The sequence below is a fragment of the Leopardus geoffroyi genome, chromosome D4 (genome assembly GCF_018350155.1).
Source record: "Leopardus geoffroyi isolate Oge1 chromosome D4, O.geoffroyi_Oge1_pat1.0, whole genome shotgun sequence".
NCBI classification, from domain to species: domain Eukaryota; kingdom Metazoa; phylum Chordata; class Mammalia; order Carnivora; family Felidae; genus Leopardus; species Leopardus geoffroyi.
Genome location: NC_059342.1, coordinates 1,157,874 through 1,177,443, shown reverse-complemented (window position 1 = coordinate 1,177,443; position 19,570 = coordinate 1,157,874). Strand labels below are relative to the sequence as shown.

At 58.3% G+C, this 19,570-nt stretch overlaps 1 protein-coding gene across 11 annotated transcripts in view; it reads right to left on the bottom strand.

Moving 5' to 3' along the window:
• Window positions 1-10,576, bottom strand: part of WNK2 (WNK lysine deficient protein kinase 2) — a 131,728-nt gene extending 121,152 nt beyond the window's left edge. For 9 of the 11 annotated variants that reach the window (XR_006710484.1, XM_045470141.1, XM_045470137.1 and 6 more), the window contains exon 1: window positions 9,277-9,959. Coding sequence is in view for 10 of the 11 variants with exons in the window: in XM_045470141.1 (XP_045326097.1) it covers window positions 9,277-9,957 (681 nt within the window). In the remaining variant the exon portion in view is untranslated. Of the gene's footprint in view, window positions 1-9,276; window positions 9,973-10,368 lie in introns of those variants that run through there. The other 2 variants (XM_045470136.1, XM_045470135.1) reach the window with 2 other exon arrangements.
• Between the last annotated feature and the right edge of the window lie 8,994 nt (window positions 10,577-19,570).

Genomic DNA, 19,570 nt, shown 5'->3' with positions numbered 1-19,570 from the left:
AAAAATAAATAAACGTTGAAAAAAAAAATTAAAAAAAAAAAATACACATTTAAAATAAAACCCTCAACAAAGTAGGTTTAGAAGGAACACACCTCAGGGCACCTGGGTGGCTCAGTAGGCTGAGCATCTGACTGAGCATCAGGTCATAATCTCACGGTTCATGGGTTCCAGCTCCACATCTGTGCCGATAGCTCAGAGCCCAGAACCTACTTCAGATTCTATGTCTCCCTCTCTCTGCCCTTCCCCTGCTCATGCTCTCTCTCTCTCATAACTAAATAAACATTTTAAAAAGTTTTTTTAAAAAAGGAACATGCCTTAACTATATATACATGTGTGTGTACGTATATATACATACATATATACTTATATGCGTATGCGTGTGTGTATATGTACATGTACATATCTTTCAAAACCCCACAGCTAACACATTCAATGGTTTAAAACAGGGAGCGCTTCCCTCTAAGGCCAGGAACAAGACACGGATGTCCACTCTCACCACTTTTATTCAACACAGGAAGTCCTAGCCTCAGCAATCAGGCAAGAAAAAGAAATAAAACGCATCCAAACTGGTAAGAAAGAAATAAAACTTTCACTATTTGCAGGTGACATGATACTATACACAGAATTCCTAAAGACTCCACCAAAAAACTACTAGAACTGATAAACGAGTTCAGTAAAGTCACAGGATACAAAATTAATACACAGAAATCGGCTACATTTCTATACACTAAGTAGCAAGAGAGAAATTAAGAAAACAATCCCATTTACAATTGCACCAAAAATAATAAGATACCTAGGAATAAACCTAACCAAGGAGGTGAAAGACCCGTCCTCTGAAAACTATAGAACACTGAGGAAGGAAACCGAAGACATCACAAAGAACTCGAAAAATAGGACGCCCAGGTGGCTCTGTTGATCAAGCATCCGACTTCGGCTCAAGACACGATCTCACGGCTCATGAGTTCAAGCCCTGCATCAGGCTCTCTGCTGTCAGCACTGAGCTTGGTTCAGTTCCTGTTCTCTCTCTCTTTCTGCCCCACCCAAGCTCATGTTTTCTCTCTGTCTCAAAAATAAATAAAAACATAAAAAAAAAAAAAAAAAAGACCTGGAAAGACAGGATGTCCGCGTGGCTCAGGTGGTTGAGCGTCTGACGCTTAACTTCAGCTCGTGGTCACAGGATCAAGCCCAGTGTCGGGCTCGGCACTGAACATAGACCTGCTTGGGATTCTCTCTCTCCCTCTCTGCCCCACGCTCACTCACGTGCACCCACTCTCTCACACACGCTCTCTCGCAAAATAAATAATAAACTTAAAGAAAAAAAAAAGGAATGGAAAGACATTCTGTGCTTATGGACTGGAAGAACAAATATTGTTAAAATGTCTGTATTACCCAAAGCAATCTACACATTTAATTCAATCTCTACCAAAAAACCACCAGCATTTTTTTCAGAGCTAAAGAAACAATCCTAAAATTTGTATGGAACCACAAAAGACCCTAAAGAGCCAAAGCAATTTTGAAAAAGAAAAGCAGGGGCGCCTGGGTGGCTCAGTCGGTTAAGCATCCGACTTCAGCTCAGGTCACGATCTCACGGTCCGTGAGTTCGAGCCCCATGTCGGGCTCTGGGCTGATGGCTCGGAGCCTGGAGCCTGCTTCAGGTTCTGTGTCTCCCTCTCTCTCTGCCCCTCCCCCGTTCATGCTGGGTCTCTCTCTGTCTCAAAAATAAATAAACGTTAAAAAAAAAAATTAAAAAAAAAAAAAAAGAAAAAGAAAAAGAAAAGCAAAGTATCACAATTCCAAATATTACAAAACCATAGTGATCGAAACAGTATGGTACTGGCACAAAAAACAGAGACACAGATCAGTGGAACGGAACAGAAAACCCAGAAGTAAGCCTACAATTATGTGGCCAACTAACTTTCAATAAAGGACACAAGATCATACAATGGGAAAAGGACAGTTTCTTCAAAAAATGGTGTTGGGAAAGGTGGACGGCTATACACGAAAGAATGAAAGTGGATCCTTTCTTCCACCACACACAAAAACAAACTCAAAATGGATTAAAGACCTACAGGTAAGAGCTGGAAACACAAAAATCCTAGAAGAGAGCACAGGCAGTAAGTTCTCTGACATCAGCCACAGCAACCTTTTCCTAGACATGTCTCTGGAGAGAAGGGAAAAAAAAGCAAAGATAAACTATTGGGACTGCATCAAAATAAAAGGCCTCTGGGACACCTAGGTGGCTCAGTCAGTTAACTGTCCAAGTCTTGACCTCGGCTCAGGTCATGATCTCAAGGTTTTGTGAGTCTGAGTCCCACATTCGGCTCTGTGCTGGCAGCGTGGAGCCTGCTTGGGATTCTGTCTCTTCTCCTCTCTATGCCTCTCTGTCTCTCTCAAAACAAACACTACAATTTTTTAAATTAAAACAAAAAGCTTCTGCACAGCAAAGAAAACAACCAACAAATCTAAAAGGCAATCTACTGAATGGGAGAAGATATTTACAAATGACATATCAGATCAAGGGTTAGTATCCAAAATAGGTGAAGAAGTCAGACAACTCAACACCCAAAAAACAAACAACCCAATTACAAATGGGCAGAAAACAGGAACAGCTATTTCTCCAAAGAAGACATCCAGATGGCTAAGAGACACATGAAATCATCTCAACATCGCTCATCATCAGGGAAACACAAGTCAAAACCACAATAAGCTATTGCCTCACACCTGTCAGAATGGCTAAAATCAAAAACGCAGGAAACAAAAAGGTGTTGGAAAGGATATGGAGAAAAGAGAGCCCTCTTGCACTGCCGGTGGGAAGGCAAACTGCTGCAGCCACTCTGGGAAACAACGTGGAGGTTCCTCAAAAAGTTAAAATTGAACTACCTCACGACCTAGCAACTACATTTGTAGGCACTTATTCAAAAATACCAGAACACTAATTCAAAGGGATACACGCACCCTACATTTACAGCAACCCATTTACAGTAGCCAAGACATGGAAGGAACCCAAGTGCCAATCGAGCGATGAATAAGGAAGAAGTGGTTTATACACAATGGACTATTACTCAGCCATAAACAGGATGAAATGTTGCCATTTGCAATGGCACAGATGGAGCTAGAGAGTATTATGCGAAGCAAAATAAGCCAGTCCGAGAGAGACAAATACCGTATGATTTCACACATGTGTGGAATTTAAGAAACAAAACAAGCAAGCAAAGGGGGAAAAAAGCGAGACAAACCAAGAAACAGAGTCTTAACTACAGAGAACAAACTGGTGGCCACCCGAGGGGAGGCGGGGGGGTGGGGATGGGGGAAGAAGGTTTTGGGGATTAAGGAGGGCACGTGCGATGGGCACTGGGTGATGTACGAGATGTTGAATGGCCACAGCACACACGTGAAACTAATGTCATTACACTGTATGTTACCTGCACCAGAATTAAAATAAAATGAAGTAAGATAAGTCCCTGCCAAGCCCGTGCTCGTCCAGACTCTCTGTCATCTTCCAGGAGTTTTATAGTTCTGTAGGGTGCATTTAGGTCTCCGACCCATTCTGAACTAATTTTGTGGAGTAAGGTCTATGCACATTCACTTCTTTGCATGTGGACATCCGACTGCCCCAACACCAGCTGTTGAAGAGGCAGGTCTCTGCTCCCCAGGGTTGTCTCTGCTCCCTTGTCAAAGGTCCGTTACCTGCATTCATCTGGCTCTGTTTCTGGGCTCGCGGTCCTGTTCCACTGAACTAGCTGTTCTTAGGCCAACATCGCACCATCTTGACCCTTTCTTTTATCCCTTTCCCAAAAAATGTGACACGTGTTTAAGGAAAGCCAACATAAATTGGAGTTAGTGAGCGAGTATTCTGGGAAATCTTAGAATCCCAGCCTCCAGGGAACAGGACTGGATTTGAAAACTATCCGAAGCGAGCACACCCGCAGCCAACCGACAGGATGCTGACCTCCGACGGGCCGCCCTCCCCGTCCTGAGCCACCCTCCTGGGCCTCTCCACCCAAACAGCCCCTACATCCTCTGTGGCCAGAGGGAGATCCTAACCTGCTTCTTAGGCGCTCCAGCTGCCATGTTCACACCTCTTCCTTATCTGCCTCAGCGGCAGCCAGGAACTAAAACGGAGCACAGGCCCCCACCGCCCGCCCTCACCTGGGAGGCCCTGCACCACCCAGGGACACCAGCCCCTGCCCACAGGCAGGCCTCCAGGCTCCTCCCCTGCCAGCCGCTCTCTTCACAATGGTTTTGTTTTTGTTTTTGTTTTTGTTTTGCAGGGGGAGCTTCACGCTGGGTGCCTGCTCTGTGCTAGAGGCCAGACACTTCTCAATAGTCCCCGTGACCCCATGAGGTCGGCTAGCACCATGCCCACTACACAGATAGGTAAACCAAGGCTCACAAAGGCAGGTGTCGTCCCCAAGGCCTCCCCACTGGGAAACTTGTGGGCCCGGGGTCCAAACGCAGCAGGGCCCCTGCTCTGGGGCGTCTGTGTGCACTGGGCAGGGTGTCCAGCCCGGCTGTGCGGCTCCCAAACACCCTGCCCAGTGCCACAGGCAGTTTCCACCTCGCCGCTCAGCCACACGGACGCCCGCACCTCCGTAGACCAGGTCAAGTGCTGTTCCCTCAAAGAGGTGATCTGGACTCCCGTGTCATCACCTTGGGTACCGTCCAGCTTCAGCCCGCAGCTGGCCCAAGCCACAGGCCCCAAGAGAGGCCTATGGCCACGCGCAGGGCCGCAAGTCTGAGCCGTTCTGGAAGGTGAGTGGCAGGCACAGGGCCAGCCAGGACCGCAGGATGGCCTCTCCCCACACTCCCTCACCTCCTCCGTGAAGACCTGACTCTCACACCCTGATGTGGTCTGTCCGGCTCACTGCGGTACCCCCAGGCTGGAACCAGGGCACGCACTAGACCCACGCCAAGTGAGCCAACGAAACGCAGCAGGCTGCCCCGCTGCACCCCTCACCGAGGACCTGGCATCTGGAACCCTCCGGAACAGCTCCCTACCCACTTTGCGATTTTTTTTCTTGCCGTCGCATTCTGGCTAACAGCCTGCCCGCAAAGCTTGTGCACCTGAGTAAGCCCGCAGCCACGACCTGAAAGCACACTGGGAGATGCCCACAAGCCCTCCACGAATGAGAACAGGGTCCTCGTTCTGCGGCCCAAGCTCCTTGGCAATCAGGCCCTTGTCAGGCTCGGCCCCGTGCCCCAGGTCCAGGACCTCCGAGGACGCCCTGACAGACACACGCTGGGCAGCGGGAACGAGTCACGGGCACTCAGCATGCCCGCAACAGCGACCCTCAGCTCAGGATGCTTACCTGTCACCACTGCGCACGCCGGCCTCGCCCACACCGCATCGCATTTTTGCACAGGAAGGAAGGGGAGGAGACCCATCTACCTGGGCCTCTCACCAGAACCGTGAGCCATAACGCACGTGAAACACCACTCGGAAAAGCAAGCTCTGCCTTGACATCAACTGATTTCAAATTTCAGCTCTCGGACAAAACTCAGCGATAAAGACACAGAGATAAAAATAAAAACGCAGGGTGACCGCCAGCCAAACTGAGTCCTACGCATCATATTCCAGCAAGCGAGCACCGTCCCCTCCACGTGTCCACTTCCCTCCCCTGCCCCACGTCACCCTGCTCGTGGACACTCCGAAAGCACACAAGGCCACGGGTCTGAAGCTGCCTGGCCTGTCTGGGGGGGGCGGTGGGGCACCTCGGGCCAGGTATGCAGCTCCGTGCCTGGCACAGGTGGGGCGCCGGGGCCACAGGAGAGGCCTCTGGGCCGCAGTGATGCCAGGCAGCCCCCGGTATCCTCAGAGGACAGCGAGGAGACCAGGGCACCCGCACACCCACACGTAACGAGCCACCCAGGGCACAGGCAGGTGAGCAGCGCACAGACGTCCGGCTACAGCAGGCAAGTCAGGAACACGCAGCAACCCCGCGACCACAGGAAGAGGGTGCCGGCGGTCAGACGTCATCTGGTCTTGTGGTCCCCGGCCTGAAACCCAGGCCTGCCCCTTGGGCGCCCAGCCACGTCTGGGCAGTGCAGAACAACAGGACAACTTCATGTCAGTACCCGCGGGATGTAGGAACCTGTCCCCAGCTGGCGGGGCTCGGCCGCCGAAGTAGATCTTTAGGACTCCCCCAGCCCTGCAAAGGCCCTGCCAGTGCTCCAAGCAGAGGGTCAAGGCCCAGCACCCCCATGAGGCAGGATGATCCCCACACTGGGTGTGCATCTAGACACCAGCAGAGGAAACATGGTTCCAGGTAGAGACCCTGACCCCCTGCAGGAGGCAGTGCCCAGCCCCACAAGAGCAGCTCCCCAAAGCCTTCTGCAGGGAGAACCCCATCTCCCCAGAAGGCAGGGGGCCATAGACAGGACAGGGCGGCATCCCAGAGGGGGTGGAAAAGGCTCTCTCCAAGCTTCTGAGAAAGTCACCAAAGGAACAGGTGACTCAGGAATGGCCACCTCCAGCCTCCAACAAGACTTCCAGATGCCAGCCAGATCTGGGCTGGCTGCATTTTCTCTGCTCAGGGACACACGCCAGCTCAGAGGCGGCAGCAGGTAAGAAGGTGCCCTGCGCCACCCAGGACAGCGTCAGTGGTCGAGACCTGCCCCCGACACTGGGAAGCCTGGGACAGGGTCTGTGCAGGAGCAGAGCTGGCCACGGCACGGACCTGCGGACGCGGGAACATGAGCCAGAGAGAGAGCAGCCGTCATGAGTGCGTGTGTGCGTCCTCAGCTGCTGTCTCAACGTGCTCTGGGGCCAGAACGAAAGTTCATTCAAGAGAAAAGAGACAGGGAGGTAATTCTGTAAAATGGCTTCCCCCACAACTCAGCGTCAGCTCTGATCACCTGGGGAATTCAGGAGGTGACATCTCTTATTGCCCTTTGCTGGGAGACAAACACGCATTACTGCAAGGCTCTCTCAACACTAATTTATGGAAAGAAATTGGACGTCGTGGGGAGCTCACATCCTCCGAGCCAGACTCACTAGGTCTTACGTGTGGCCTCCCCCACCTCAGGCGGGGCACCCTGGGAGAAGAGTGGCAGTTCTGGCAAAGGCCAGCAGGAGCAGAGGCCCCTAGCCTCCCGAAGGCAGGAGAGGGAAACAGACTTCAGAGAGGCGGTTTGGGGGCATTCCAAAGCAGCCAGCCAAGGCACTTCTGGGGGCTGAGGAAAGGGGCTCAGGGGGTGGGAGGACTCCTGTGGAGCTCCCATGCTGAAGGCAACACTCCCAGTGACCCACCCTCCACTGACACTCCTGACACCCGGCAATCCTGGGCACCAGCAGAGGGTGGACACCTCCCCGTTAGGCACTAGGAAACCCCCTCCCCGGGTACAAAGCCAACATGCCACCTGTTGCCCTCCCTTGGTGCGCCGTGGTCCCAGAGGCCCAACTCAGCGCCCTGCTCCCCACGCTCACCTCCTCTGCTACAGATGCGCTCACCGGGGCTGGTGGCTTCCTCCCGTGATACTACAATCCCCCTTACCCTCCCACCAACTACGTCTGTGTTGGCAATGGTGACCTTGGGGGGTCCTCAACAATAAACGGGGTAAACAACAGCAGGTTCTCGACGGCCGTCCAGCTGCTCCAGGTCACCTGGTGCAGAACCCCGTCGGGCCTGCCCAGCAGAAGCAGCTGACCCCAGAGGCTGCCCTCTTGCCGGGAGAAGTCCTGGGACAGCTGTCGGCCAACGGGGGCTCCCCGTACCCCCCTGTTCAAGAACCACCACCAGACGGATGGGAAGCCCTCTCCAGCCTCCCCACCAGCACCCAGAGTCCAGGCTGGACAGCAGCCAGGCTCCAGGCCTGTGCTCTGCTCAGGGAGCCAGATGCAGAGTAAGAGGCTCCTGAGGGTCACGTGCGCCCGCAGTGCCTCATCACTGCTGAGGCCTACCTCCGCTCCCGCCCAGCACCCTGCACAGGCCAGCCGTGGCAGAGCACCAGCAGGTGCCCACGGTGACACACGGGGTCACCCGGCGAGAGGGAGAAGGTGGGAAGTCAAGAAGCAAGGCCTCGCTCTAAACCCCGGGCTCCCCTGCCCCCTCTCCGGTCCTCCCTTTCGGATTTCCAAAACCCCGGGCCTCTCATGCAGCAGTGACACCCAGCTCACTCCCCGTCATCCTCGGCACACCAGGGCCCCAAGACCGCAGACCACCGAGGCCACCCCTCAGCAGGGCCCAGAACCTACAGCCACGACGGAGGAGAGCTCAGTCCGTCCTGAAGGATTCCCCAGGGCGCCAGCAGCCCTGCCAGAAAGACCCCACATGTCCACTGCAAAACCAAGGGGCTGCAGGAAGGGGTGGCCTCTGGAGCTCCTTGTCTCGGGAGAAAGGCTAAGGACAGGCCGACACTCCGAAAATTCGTGGGGGTCCCACTCATGCAGGGGCCCAGAGAAAAGAACGACCACATCCGGTTTCTGAGCCAAAAAAGCAGGCGGCCTGCAGTGTGGCGGGTGGCCCTGTGTCAGGCATGGAAGGCCCTCTGACTTTACAGGGTGCCAGGGCCGGCTTACACCCAAGCAGCGGCTCTCGCACAGGATGGCCGGTGCGGGACAGCTGCCCCCACCCCCAACGAGGGAGGGCCTGTAAACACCCACTCTGACAGGCACTGCTCTGGCTTCCAAGGCTGGCCCGGGGCAGCTCGGGTTACCGTTTATATAATCTCTAGGGCCAGGCGGACACAGCCAACGTGAGGGCAAGGTTATGAAAAATGCATGCCCAGAGCCTTCACATCAGAAGAAAAAAAAAAAAAAAAAAAAAAAGCCTTACCCGCACCTTGCGTGACTAGGTTCTAAGACCTCTCCCCCATTCATTTTGTGAGCCAGTGGGCCCTGGGAGCTGCAGGAGGGCACTGACCACTTCCAGCCCCGGGCAGGCCAAGTCAGGCAGCCCCCAAGCATCCCCAGCTGGGACGCCTACCCCTTTAAAGACTCCGAAGGTGCTCACTTAGGGGCAGCTCCAACACAGGGCCCCGCAGTTCCCACACGCAGCTGCTGCAAAGACGCCACCATTTAGGCCCCCCGGGTGCTTCCAGCCCCGAATCGGGAGTCAGGAAAGAGCCAGACGGACAGACACGCCCTCCATGCCCACCCTCCAGCGCGGGTCCACACTGTGCCACATTTCACCGCCACACCACGCAACCTGACCCCCACAGAGGTGCGCACACACAGGGGGACACACGCGGCTGCCCCCTAGGCCAGACCAACCCGGCGCACCATCAAGGCTGCTTGGACGCACTCGCCCACCGCCCACCTGCAGCCGGCGCCCTCACCTGCAGCTCGCACCAGGCCACCTCCACCCAGGTCTCCGTGTCCAGCCCCTTGTAGACCGTCTTGAATGAGCCGCGGCCCAGTTCGATGTCGAACTTGAGGAAGCGGCCGTCCAGGGAGGTGGCCACGGCCTTGAGGTCCTCGTCGTCCTCCTCCTCCTCGGGCTCTCCCCGGCGGGCGCGCCCTGGCTCGGGCCTCGCCTCCGGCGCCGCCGCGTCCTCCCGCCCCGCCGCCGCCGCCGCCGCCGCCTCGTCCTCGCGGGGTTCTCCGGGGGGCGCGGGCGCAGGGTCCGGGCCGGGCTCCTGCGCGCCCGCGGGCTCGGGGCTGGGGTCGGCGGGGCTGCCGGGCGGCGCGACGGCGGCGGCGGCGGCGGCGGGGGCCGCAGGGGCGGCGGGGCGGCCGCGGGCGCGCTCGGCGATGAGGCGGCGCGTCTTGCAGAGCAGCAGCACCCGGCGCTGCAGCGGCTGCGGGGGCTGCGCGCCCGGCGCCTCGGCCGCCTCCAGGCCCGGCGGCTCCTCCTGGTCCGACTCCACCACGCTGCGCCGCAGGAAGCGCTGGGGCCCGGGCCGCGCCGCCCGCGCCCTCGGCACCGCCGCCGGCTCCGCCATGCCCGCGGGCCCCGCGCCGCGCCCGGCCTCCGTCAGCGCGCGGGGGCCGTCCCGGCGGCCGCCATCGCCGTCCATCTCTGCGGGCAAGGACACCCGGCCCGCGTGAGCGCCGGCCCGCCGCACCTGCCCGCGCCCGCCGCGGGAGGGCCCTGCGGGGCTGCCCCGGGGGAGGGGTCTGCCCACCGGCCCCCGAGGCCCGCGTTGGGGAGGGGAGGAGAGGGGGTAGGGCTGGGGAGGCCCCCCGGGGCGGGCTGCAGAGGAGGCCGGGGGAGGGGCGCTCCGGGTCGTCCCTGGGCGGGAGGTGGGGGGGGGGGGGGGGGCGCCGGGGCTAGGCTTGCGGAGGGGACAGGCGGGAGACGGGGAGGCACCGGCCGGGCGGCGGCTCCACAAAGGACGCGGCCCGGGGCGCAGGAGGGGCGCGCGGGGAGGGGGCTGCGGCGGCGCGGCGCGCACACAAAGGCGGCGGGCGGGGGGCTCGGCACTCACAGGGCGAGCGGGCGCCGTCCATGCCCGCGGCCCGGCGGCCGGGGCGCGCGAGGCGGGCGAGGCCGCTCTCCGGGGCCGGGGTCCTCGCCGGAGGCCGGGGGGGCCGAGTCGTGCTGGAGGCCGGGGTCCTCGCTCGGGGCCGGGTCTCGGCGCTGCTCTCTCTGCCGGCCCGCTGCGGGACCGCGCTCCCGCGTGCTGCTCCGGCTCGGCTCGGCTGCGCTCGGGCACCGGCTCCGACCCGGCGCGCGGGGAGGGCGGGGCCTCGGCTGCCCGCCCCCTGCCGGCGCGCGGGGAGGGCGGGGCCTGGCACGCCCACCTGGCCGTGTGCGCGCGCGGCCACCTGCGGGCCGGCTTGTGGTGGCGGCCGCGGCGCTCCCGGCCCCCTCGGGCTCCGGAATGCCCCGCTGGCTGCTGGCTGCGGAGAGTCCGCGTGTCCCCGAGAGACGGCACAGACTCACTCACCTCCTCACGTGTCCTGGCAGGCGCGCCGGACCTCGCAGTCCTGTGCCAGGGCGGAATGGGCAGGCTAGAAGGCGGTCCCCCCCCACCCTCAGGAAGCGACCTGAGCCCGGCCCCCAGCCCAGACCCCAGCCTAGGGCCTTTCCACCTCTCATTTCAACAGGATCCATCAGGAGGGGGGGCATTGTGATCACCATGTCCACTCTTGCCGCTGAGCAAACTGAGGCCCTGAGATAGAAGTTATCTGGCCTAAGTCCCAGAGCTCACAGACAGAGGCTGGACTGCGATGCCACTGGATAGCGGCTTGCGGAGGCCTCCAGGAGACCCTCGGCCCACAGTGTTCTTTGTCCCCCACCCTCTTCAAATGCCATCCCCCCCCCTCCCCAGGAGCCTTTCCTGATCTCTCCCTCCCTCTTCCTCTTCTGGACTCCCACAAACAAGACCCTCTAGGGGGCATCCTGAACCCTCTTGCAGAGAGGCGGCCTATGGCATATTACCCTGCAGGTACTCCGTGCGAGGCCCTGGTGACCCAGTGACTGAGATGCGGGAGCGAGGGCTTGGGCGGACAGCTCTTCCCACGATTGTGCTGCCCCTGGCCTGGGGTGCCATGAGGCAGGCACACACATAGACTCAGATACGAGGGGTGCCCAATGGGCTCCACGCCGTGGCACAAAGTAACTCACGGGACACCAAAACATCACAGTCGGAGGGGAGGTGCCACCCACTGTTGCCCAGAGCAGCGTGATGTCCCAAGTGCTGGAGCCAGTGGAGGGAGACCCGTTAAACGAGGGCGGACATCCCTCCCACCTCTGCTCAGTGACACCCAGTGGTGCTGGGAGAATGTGCACCATGGAAACAGGCAGATGCCACAGATCAGGGCCTCTCCCCTCAGAGGACGGTTCCACAGTGTGCTGGCTCCAGGCTGGGCATTTGGCACAGAATATGCTTTCCAGTCATCACACCTACCTTGTGTCCAGCCCAGAGCCCAGACCAGCTCAGCTTACCTGAGACCCTGCGAGGCAGGCATCTGAGCAGGACTTCCCAGGGAGGGGTGAGGGGGCCTGCTAGGCCACGGGGGGGGGGGGGGGGGGGGGGGGGGCTGGTGAGGACCTTTCTGTCTGGAGGCTGGAGACCCCTAGCCCTGCCCTGCCATTTGCACAACCTTGAGTGAGTCCTGCCATAGCAACGCCTCCATATCCTCTGCAGAGCCAGCCTGGCCATCCTGGTGTGTCCACCTCGAAAGATTGCCGGTTCCTCCGACAGTTGGTGAGTCTTCTTGGAGGGCACCCAGAGTCCCAAGCCTGTCCATGCTGGACACAACAGGCCTGTTCAAGGGAAAACTGACAAGGGCTCGCGCTAAGTGTGTTCTAGACAGACTCCAGGCAGTCCAGCCTCCTCCCTGCCTCCTGGGCCACACTGGCAGCAAGCGGGCATCGTGCTTGTCTGGTGATGGAAGAGATGGCTGGACATTCACAGCATCACCTGCAGGCTCTGCCCATCCCCAGCTGGCAGGTGTGAGTGGTATGACAGCAGTGCCCCCACATCGCAGGGGCAGACCAGGCCGTGGGTGGGTCAGGAGAATCTGTCCCTGAATGCTCTCTCAGACCTTAGGGGTGGTTTCAGGCAGCCATGCTTACATGCCTCCAGTGACAGGGAGCTCACTCCCTCTGCCGACCCCATGACCATTGGAATCCACGGCTAAGCAGCTAAGAGACAGGTCACAGTCCTCTTTTGCAAGGACCCTTGGGCTGGGCTGAGGAGCAGGTCCTGGGATCAGGAAGGAGGAGCCTGAAGGATCTTTGGACAGACCTTGGGACCAGGGCTTTGCCAGGGTCGTGGTTGTCCTGAGGCTCCCACAAGGCAGGGCTGTGGAAGGACACTGCGCAAAGTGCCTGCCTGACCAAGGCTGGCAGTGTCTCTTTGCTGCCAGAGCCACTGTCTCCACGGCTGTCAGGCAAAGGGGTGTGATTGCCTCCTTGTCACAGATGAGTATGTTCAGGCCCAGTGCAGAGACTTTTTGACATAAGTGATTGGCTCAAGGCCACAGAGCAGGAGCCAGTGCCCCTCCCCTCCACAACCGTCACCTTGGCTCCCCAAGACTCTACGTCAGGGAGCCCCAAGTCCCCCCAGGTGCAGGCTGCCTTGGTGCCCCAGCCTGGTCACGCCGGTGGGCATGTGCAGGCACATGGCTACGTCATGCAGGCTTGCTTCCCGGGCTGGGACCCAAGCAGGCCACACGGCTGTGTCATCACGCAGCTCCTCCGGAGGTGGGGGCAATGGGGGTGATCCAGGCCTTCTGGGGGGCGGTGCCTGCAGGCTCACTTCCAGGGAGGGCAGGAGGGGTCCCGGGCGCCAGGTAATTTGGGGTGGGTCTGCCTCCGAGTAGACTCCAGCAGCCTGGGGCTGTAGCTGGTCTTGTGGTCAGATACCCCACAGGCCACAGCACAGGGAGGCAGCCCCTCACCAGCAGGGGTCCTCCACACATCACTGACTCAGTGGCTCACTGGACAACTATGTGGGGCCTGCCCCAGGTGTGGCTGAGGCCTGGGGTCCTATGGGGGTGGAGGCAGAGTGGGAGGACAGTGCTGGGGGGCCAGGGTGGGAGGCCGTAGGAGGGGACGGGGCAAGGCAGGCCTCTTGGGACCTGATGGAAGGGTGCTGGGGGTAGGCGGTGGGAGGGGGTCATGTGGGCCCCTGAAGCTCAGGCTCCAGGTCCCTGAGAGGTGCACGTGGCTGGGAGGGCAGAGAGTGGGGCCCCTCGGCCCTGACCCCTGGGGAAATCCTCCCCACTTGATGGGGGCTGTGAAGTTCTGTAACGTCATCTTTGTTTATCTTCTTCTTTTATAATTATTACGATCATATAACACTTCCTTTACTCCCCAATTTTAAAACGTAGTTTTTTTTTTAGGGGTGTCTGGGTGGCTGAATCAGTTAAGCGTCTGACTTCGGCTCAGGTCATGATCTCACAGTTCATGAGTTCAAGCCGCGTGTTGGGCTCTGTGCCGACAGCTCAGAGCCTGGAGCCTGCTTCAGATTCCGTGTGTCACTCTCTGCCCCTCCCCCACTTGCGCGTGCCCGCGCGCGCGGGGCGCGCGCGGGCGCTCTCTCCCTCTCTCCCCCCCCTTTCTCTCTCAAAAATAAATAAACATTAAAGAAAATTTAAATAAATAAGTAAAATGTAGTTTTTTAAATTTTTTTTTCAACTTTTATTTATTTTTGGGACAGAGAGAGACAGAGCATGAACGGGGGAGGGGCAGAGAGAGAGGGAGACACAGAAGCGGAAACAGGCTCCAGGCTCTGAGCCATCAGCCCAGAGCCCGACGCCGGGCTCGAACTCACGGACCGCGAGATCGTGACCTGGCTGAAGTCGGACGCTTAACCGACTGCGCCACCCAGGCGCCCCTAAAATGTAGTTTTTTAAAGTAATAGTTTCATTAGTATATAATTCACATTCTATAAAATTTGCTCTTTTAAAGCACATAACTCAGTGGTCTTCAGTACATTCAGACGCTGCGCCCACCACCACTGGCTCATTCCGGAACATCCTCTTCACCCCAGAAAAGACCTCCATTTATCAGCAGTCACTCTTCGCCCCTGTCCCTCAGCCCCAGGCAGCAGGAGCCCATGGAGGGGCCTGACGGGGACTTTCTGCATCAACAAAGTCTCACAGCGCTGGGCTCCCGTGACTGGCTCCTCTCGCCCAGCGCACCTCAGTCCACACGAGTTATGGGCTCATCAATGCGTCTTTGCTCCCTTCACGGCCAAATAATATTCCATTGTACTTTATACACGCTGATTTTTTAAGAGCACATAGTCGTTGCAGAGAATTTGCCAGACAGAGTAGAAACAAAAATTTTGAGGTGTTCTTGTGTCGCTACCAAGTAAGCGTGACTCCAGCAGTCCCCCGTGGCTGTCCACGCAGGAGATGCTCAGCATAAGCCCATCGAGGTTTGAACACTTCTCTCCTATGCAAAGAGTTGCCATTATTCCACTTTCCTCAGAAAGGCCAACACACACGCAAGGCCGTATGTCCCGTTTAGTTCGGCCTGGAGAACGAGGCTTTAGGGACACACAGGCGTTGGAAACATCCCTGCCTGTGACCTCTCTGTCAGCGGCTCAGTCCTCGAGGCCCCAGAGCCCAGGCTCTGCGTCCCCTGCCCCTGCCCAGCCCAGAGGGGCCCACCCCCCACTTCAGGCAGGTGTCACAGGTTCGCATGCAGGCGGGAGACTGGGAGGGTTCCCATCAGCACCCCCCGGACAGGGTCACAGTGGGCTCTCCATCAGGCTTCTCTGGCCCCCAGAGTGGTCACACCCCTCCTCCCCCTCCGAGGGGGCAGCCAGCACCCCCGCGGCCTGGGGCCCCTCCCTAGCCTCCGCCATACGCGACCTGTGGGGCTCCCGTTGGGTTCCGGGCACCCGAACCCGGCATGGAGTCCCCTCTTTTGGAAGCACCTCCCATGGATTGTCTTTGGAATTCCCGTGTGGACACCTGACGTGGATGGAGTGACCAGCTCTGCACATAGTGAGGCACAGAGGTGCTCCCCACAGGGTTGTTGATAAAAAGCATTATGAATGGTATAAATGTTCAGCAGCTGCAAACAGTCAGGTAAACTTGACCTGTTCAACTGTGACAAAGCCACTTCATACCTACTCTATCCACAGAGTGTTACGACCCCGTTAGTGATCAAGGTCATGCCCCCTGGCGCACCTCCCCCCCCCCCAATGCTGTGTCTCTGGGAGAGGTGCACTGACAGAGGCCGGGCCCTGAGGAGAGGCTGGAGGCTCTTCCATCCAATCCCGGCACCGCCTCCCTGGCCGTGACCTTCTTCCTGTCCTCAGCAGATTTCTCCGAACTGCAGATCCCGTGTTAGCACTCCCAGGGCTGGGGGAGCCGCTGAAGGAATCTGCTGAAGTCATGGCTCTCCTCCCCTCTGGCTGGCTCCTGCCTGCCTGTCTGTACCTTTGCCTGTGAGTCCCCTTTTCCACAGCGGGACACAGAGGCCCAGGGGTCTTTGCCATGTGCTCAGGACCGGTGGCGGGGGCGGGGAGGGATGGAGCAGAGGAGAAGCGTGAGGAGCCAGGCGGCCACACATCTTGGCACCTGCCTAGCAGGCTGAGTGGGGATCCTCGGGCCAGAGCCCACACAACTGTCCAGGCCGGGCCCTGGCCAGTGGCCGAGGCACATCATCCTGCCAACTGGGGCCACGGGGCTCACAGGGGTGTCTTCCATCCGGAGGTGCCACCAGCACTCAGGGGGCCCACACAGTCCCCGCGGAAGCCCCGGGGAACCCCAACACTCTCCCACATTATGCACAAGGGCTTTTTCCACCCGCCAGGGCCTCAGGCTGATGTAGAGGCATTTTCCGGCAGGCTGAGTCCCCACTGCGGCCCCTGGGAAGGCATGCCCGTTCAGACAGAAGACATGCTTGGGTGACCTTAGGTGGTGTCAGCCCCTGCCGGGCCCAGCGTGCTCCCTGGAAAATGGCCACATGGCGTGCGAGGCAGCACTTGCCCAGGGAGTCTAAGACAGGAAGGTGTCATCCTCTGAAGGATGTCCACGTGGCGGGGCGCCTGGGTGGCTCAGTCGGTTAGGCATCCGACTTCAGCTCGGCTCATGATCTCACGGTTCATGGTTTTGACACCCGCATCGGACTCTGTGTTGACAGCTCGGAGCCTGGAGCCCGCTTCCGATTCTGTGTCTCCCTCTCTCTCTGCCCCTCCCCCGCTCGCACTCTGCCTCTCTCAAAAATAAATAAACGTTAAAAAAAAAATTTTTAAAGGATGTCCACGTGGGAGACAAGAGTGTGGAAGCTGGGTCTGGGGTACCTGGTGGAGGCCGACAGGACTTGTGTTTTGCAAAGTCACTGCCAAAGCTGCCCCAGTGAACATGGACACGTGCACCTGGGGACACGGAGTCAGGTGTCGGCGAGCCTACACCACAGTTCTCAGCTGCCGGGTACGCACAAAACCTTGCTCGTGTGCATTCCTAAGGACGCCTTCTTGAATATACAGTGTTGATTCACTAACCTCGAACTCAGCCCACAGCACGACGTCTGGTGCCCGAGGGGAGCCTGCCCTACACGCGTGTCCTCTCGTGTTCAGGAATGCTACGCGGCACGTCAGCACTACGCTTGGGGCCATTTGAAACAGCAAAATCACCAACAAAGGGCACAAAAATGTAAAAAAATATTTGATGCAAAAGAGATTGGAACCAGGACGCTAGCTTGCAGCGCAAGAGCTGGACCAGGAGGCGGAGCGTCGCCCATCACGCGGCCGGGACACGCACGGCAGCTGCTGACGGGTTTTCACGGCCCTGCGCGCGTCCACAGGTGACCTGGAAGGTGACGTGACTGTTGGTGACGAGTCAGAAATAAACTTTAGCGAGTAGGTAAATTCATGAACGCAGAACCCACGAATCCTGAGCACGGGCTGGGTTTAGAGAAGGTGGGTGAATTTAGTCACAGGCCCGTGTCCGGCAAAAATCTCATAAAGGACAAAGACAAAGACGTGTTTCCTTACTGAATAGAGAGTTCCCACGAATCAGGAAGACAGACAACCCAACGGGAAAACGGAAAAGTGAGGTCCGAGGGGAATTAACGGAAGGAGAACACAAAAGCCTCACAAAATGCGAAAAAAGTGTGAGTGTGCTCACAGTAAGAAAACCGCCAATCACAACTGTGACCGACCTCGTAACGCTGTGTCCACCAGACAGGTTGGCCAGCGAGGAAGTCTGAGGGTGGCGTGTGGCCGAGGGGACACCAGGCTCTCGTGGTCACACCGCGGTCACACATCACTTGCCCTCAGACGCAAGGACCTCGGCCCTGGAAGTTTGCCCTGGAACACGCACCTGAGATTTTCACACTCATCAGGGACGTAGCAGTTCCTTACGAATGGCTTCTCTGTCTCCCCTCCCTGCAGCGGGGCCTGTCCTGATTCCAACCGGGCAGGGGTGCATTATCTCCACATCTCACTTCCTCTCATGTCTGCGGGGTGAGGCTCTCGGCCTCTGAGACATTCAGAGTTGGGGGAACTGTGGGGGCCCCGAAGGTCTCCCGGGGAGACGCCCTCCAGGGCCCACAGTGCGGGTGCAGGTGCCAGGGAGCAGCCCAGCCCAGGTCCCCATTTTCACGGCTCGTTCCTGCCAAGGCGTGGGCGGGGTGCGCCCCGTCCCCTTCGCCGTGCGGGGGGATGGCCTCACCTCCTCCCACCCAGGGCTGCAGGTTGAGGCCAGCCCGGCACACAGGCGGTGTCTCTATCCACTAGCTCTGCCCTTCCGGGCCCAGCGCTCCCCACGCACCTGCGGAGTAAGCAGGGTACGGCCTCCAGGGGCTGCTGGGCTGGCAGCAACTCTTTCTTGCAAGGTTTTATCTGACCCGCACCCCCAGGAACAAAGTCACTGATCCATAAGCCACCGCAGCGACTCTTTGACAAACAATGAATACTTAGTGGTCTTAGAGACAGAACCGCCATTTTGCAAGGTAATTATGCACTGGTGACCGGAAACTGCCTGTGCTTTGGAAGAAGACCTGGGATGCAGCTGGCCTCCGCAGGGCACCACGGGGCTTCTGCATCAGCGTTATGGGGCTGACCAGGCAGGCCGGGGCCAGCTCTAGAACCCACAAGGTAAGGACAGGGGGAGGCATGTGCTGCACGGGGCCTGCCTCGGCTCTGGTCTGTGTCAGGGTGGGCGGGGGCCTTGGGCCTGAGGCTGAAGGGCCTAGACCAGTGGGGATGCCTGCCAGAGCAGAGCAGGCTTTTTGACAGGGGTGCGGAAACCGAGGACCAGAGAGGAAAAGGGAGGCATCAGGGGCACCCAGGGAGCAGGCCACGGAAGCAGGCTCAGACGAGGCCCCTCCCCAGCCCAGAGGGAGCGTTCCGTGAGCATTCGCACGTGTGTGTGCTTGAGTCTCCAAACACAAGAACGGGAGCCAGGGGAGCTGGGTTTTAAAAACAAACGAACTGACCGAATTTTAAAATATCCAGAAACGATGACAAGGCAGACACGAGGAAAAGGTTATCAGCTGATATAAAAGGTGAGGAGTGTTGTCATTACTATACAGAGAGCTCGTAGGAGTCAAAATTGCCCAAAGAAAGGAGAGCAGAGGTCAAGATCAGACAGAAGGTCACAGGACACAAAACCACAGTGTGCTGTTACCAGGGACTGCGTTCGGGCAGGTAAGACAAATGGGCATCTTCACGCGGAGGTCAGCGGGCTTGCTTGAGTAACAAGGCCCCGGGCTGGCAGCCGGCCAGTGACCTGCGGGCCAGTCCGCTGGACCAGCCTTTCAGGAAAGCAATTTGGCAAAGTCTCACTTTAAGATTCCTACTCTCAGGCTCACTTTTGAATTTACCTGAGGAAAGCAGAGCCGTAGGCCCGTGGTCACGAAAAATGCCACGAGAAAGACCGCAAACCACCAGGTTCCAGCCATCGGGCCCCGGGAGCCTCTGCCACCCCAAACCACTGGGACTGAGATCACCTGTCAGTGACCGCAGCAAAGGCCGCCCCGGGGTCCTGGCACAGGAGAGCTCGGGGTATCACAGAAACGCAGCGAAAGGTACTGCAACAAAATACACCCGTGTCAACAGCGGTTATTTCCGTTGGGGAGGACTCCGTTTTCTCTCCTTTGTGCTTTTCAGTTGGCAGCCAGAGCGGGCCCACAGCTGCACCGCGCACCGCACCCTGGCCGCCCCGTCAGAAGTCTGCGTTTGTAATTATGGTAGATTTTGTCAGATCCCCCTCGGG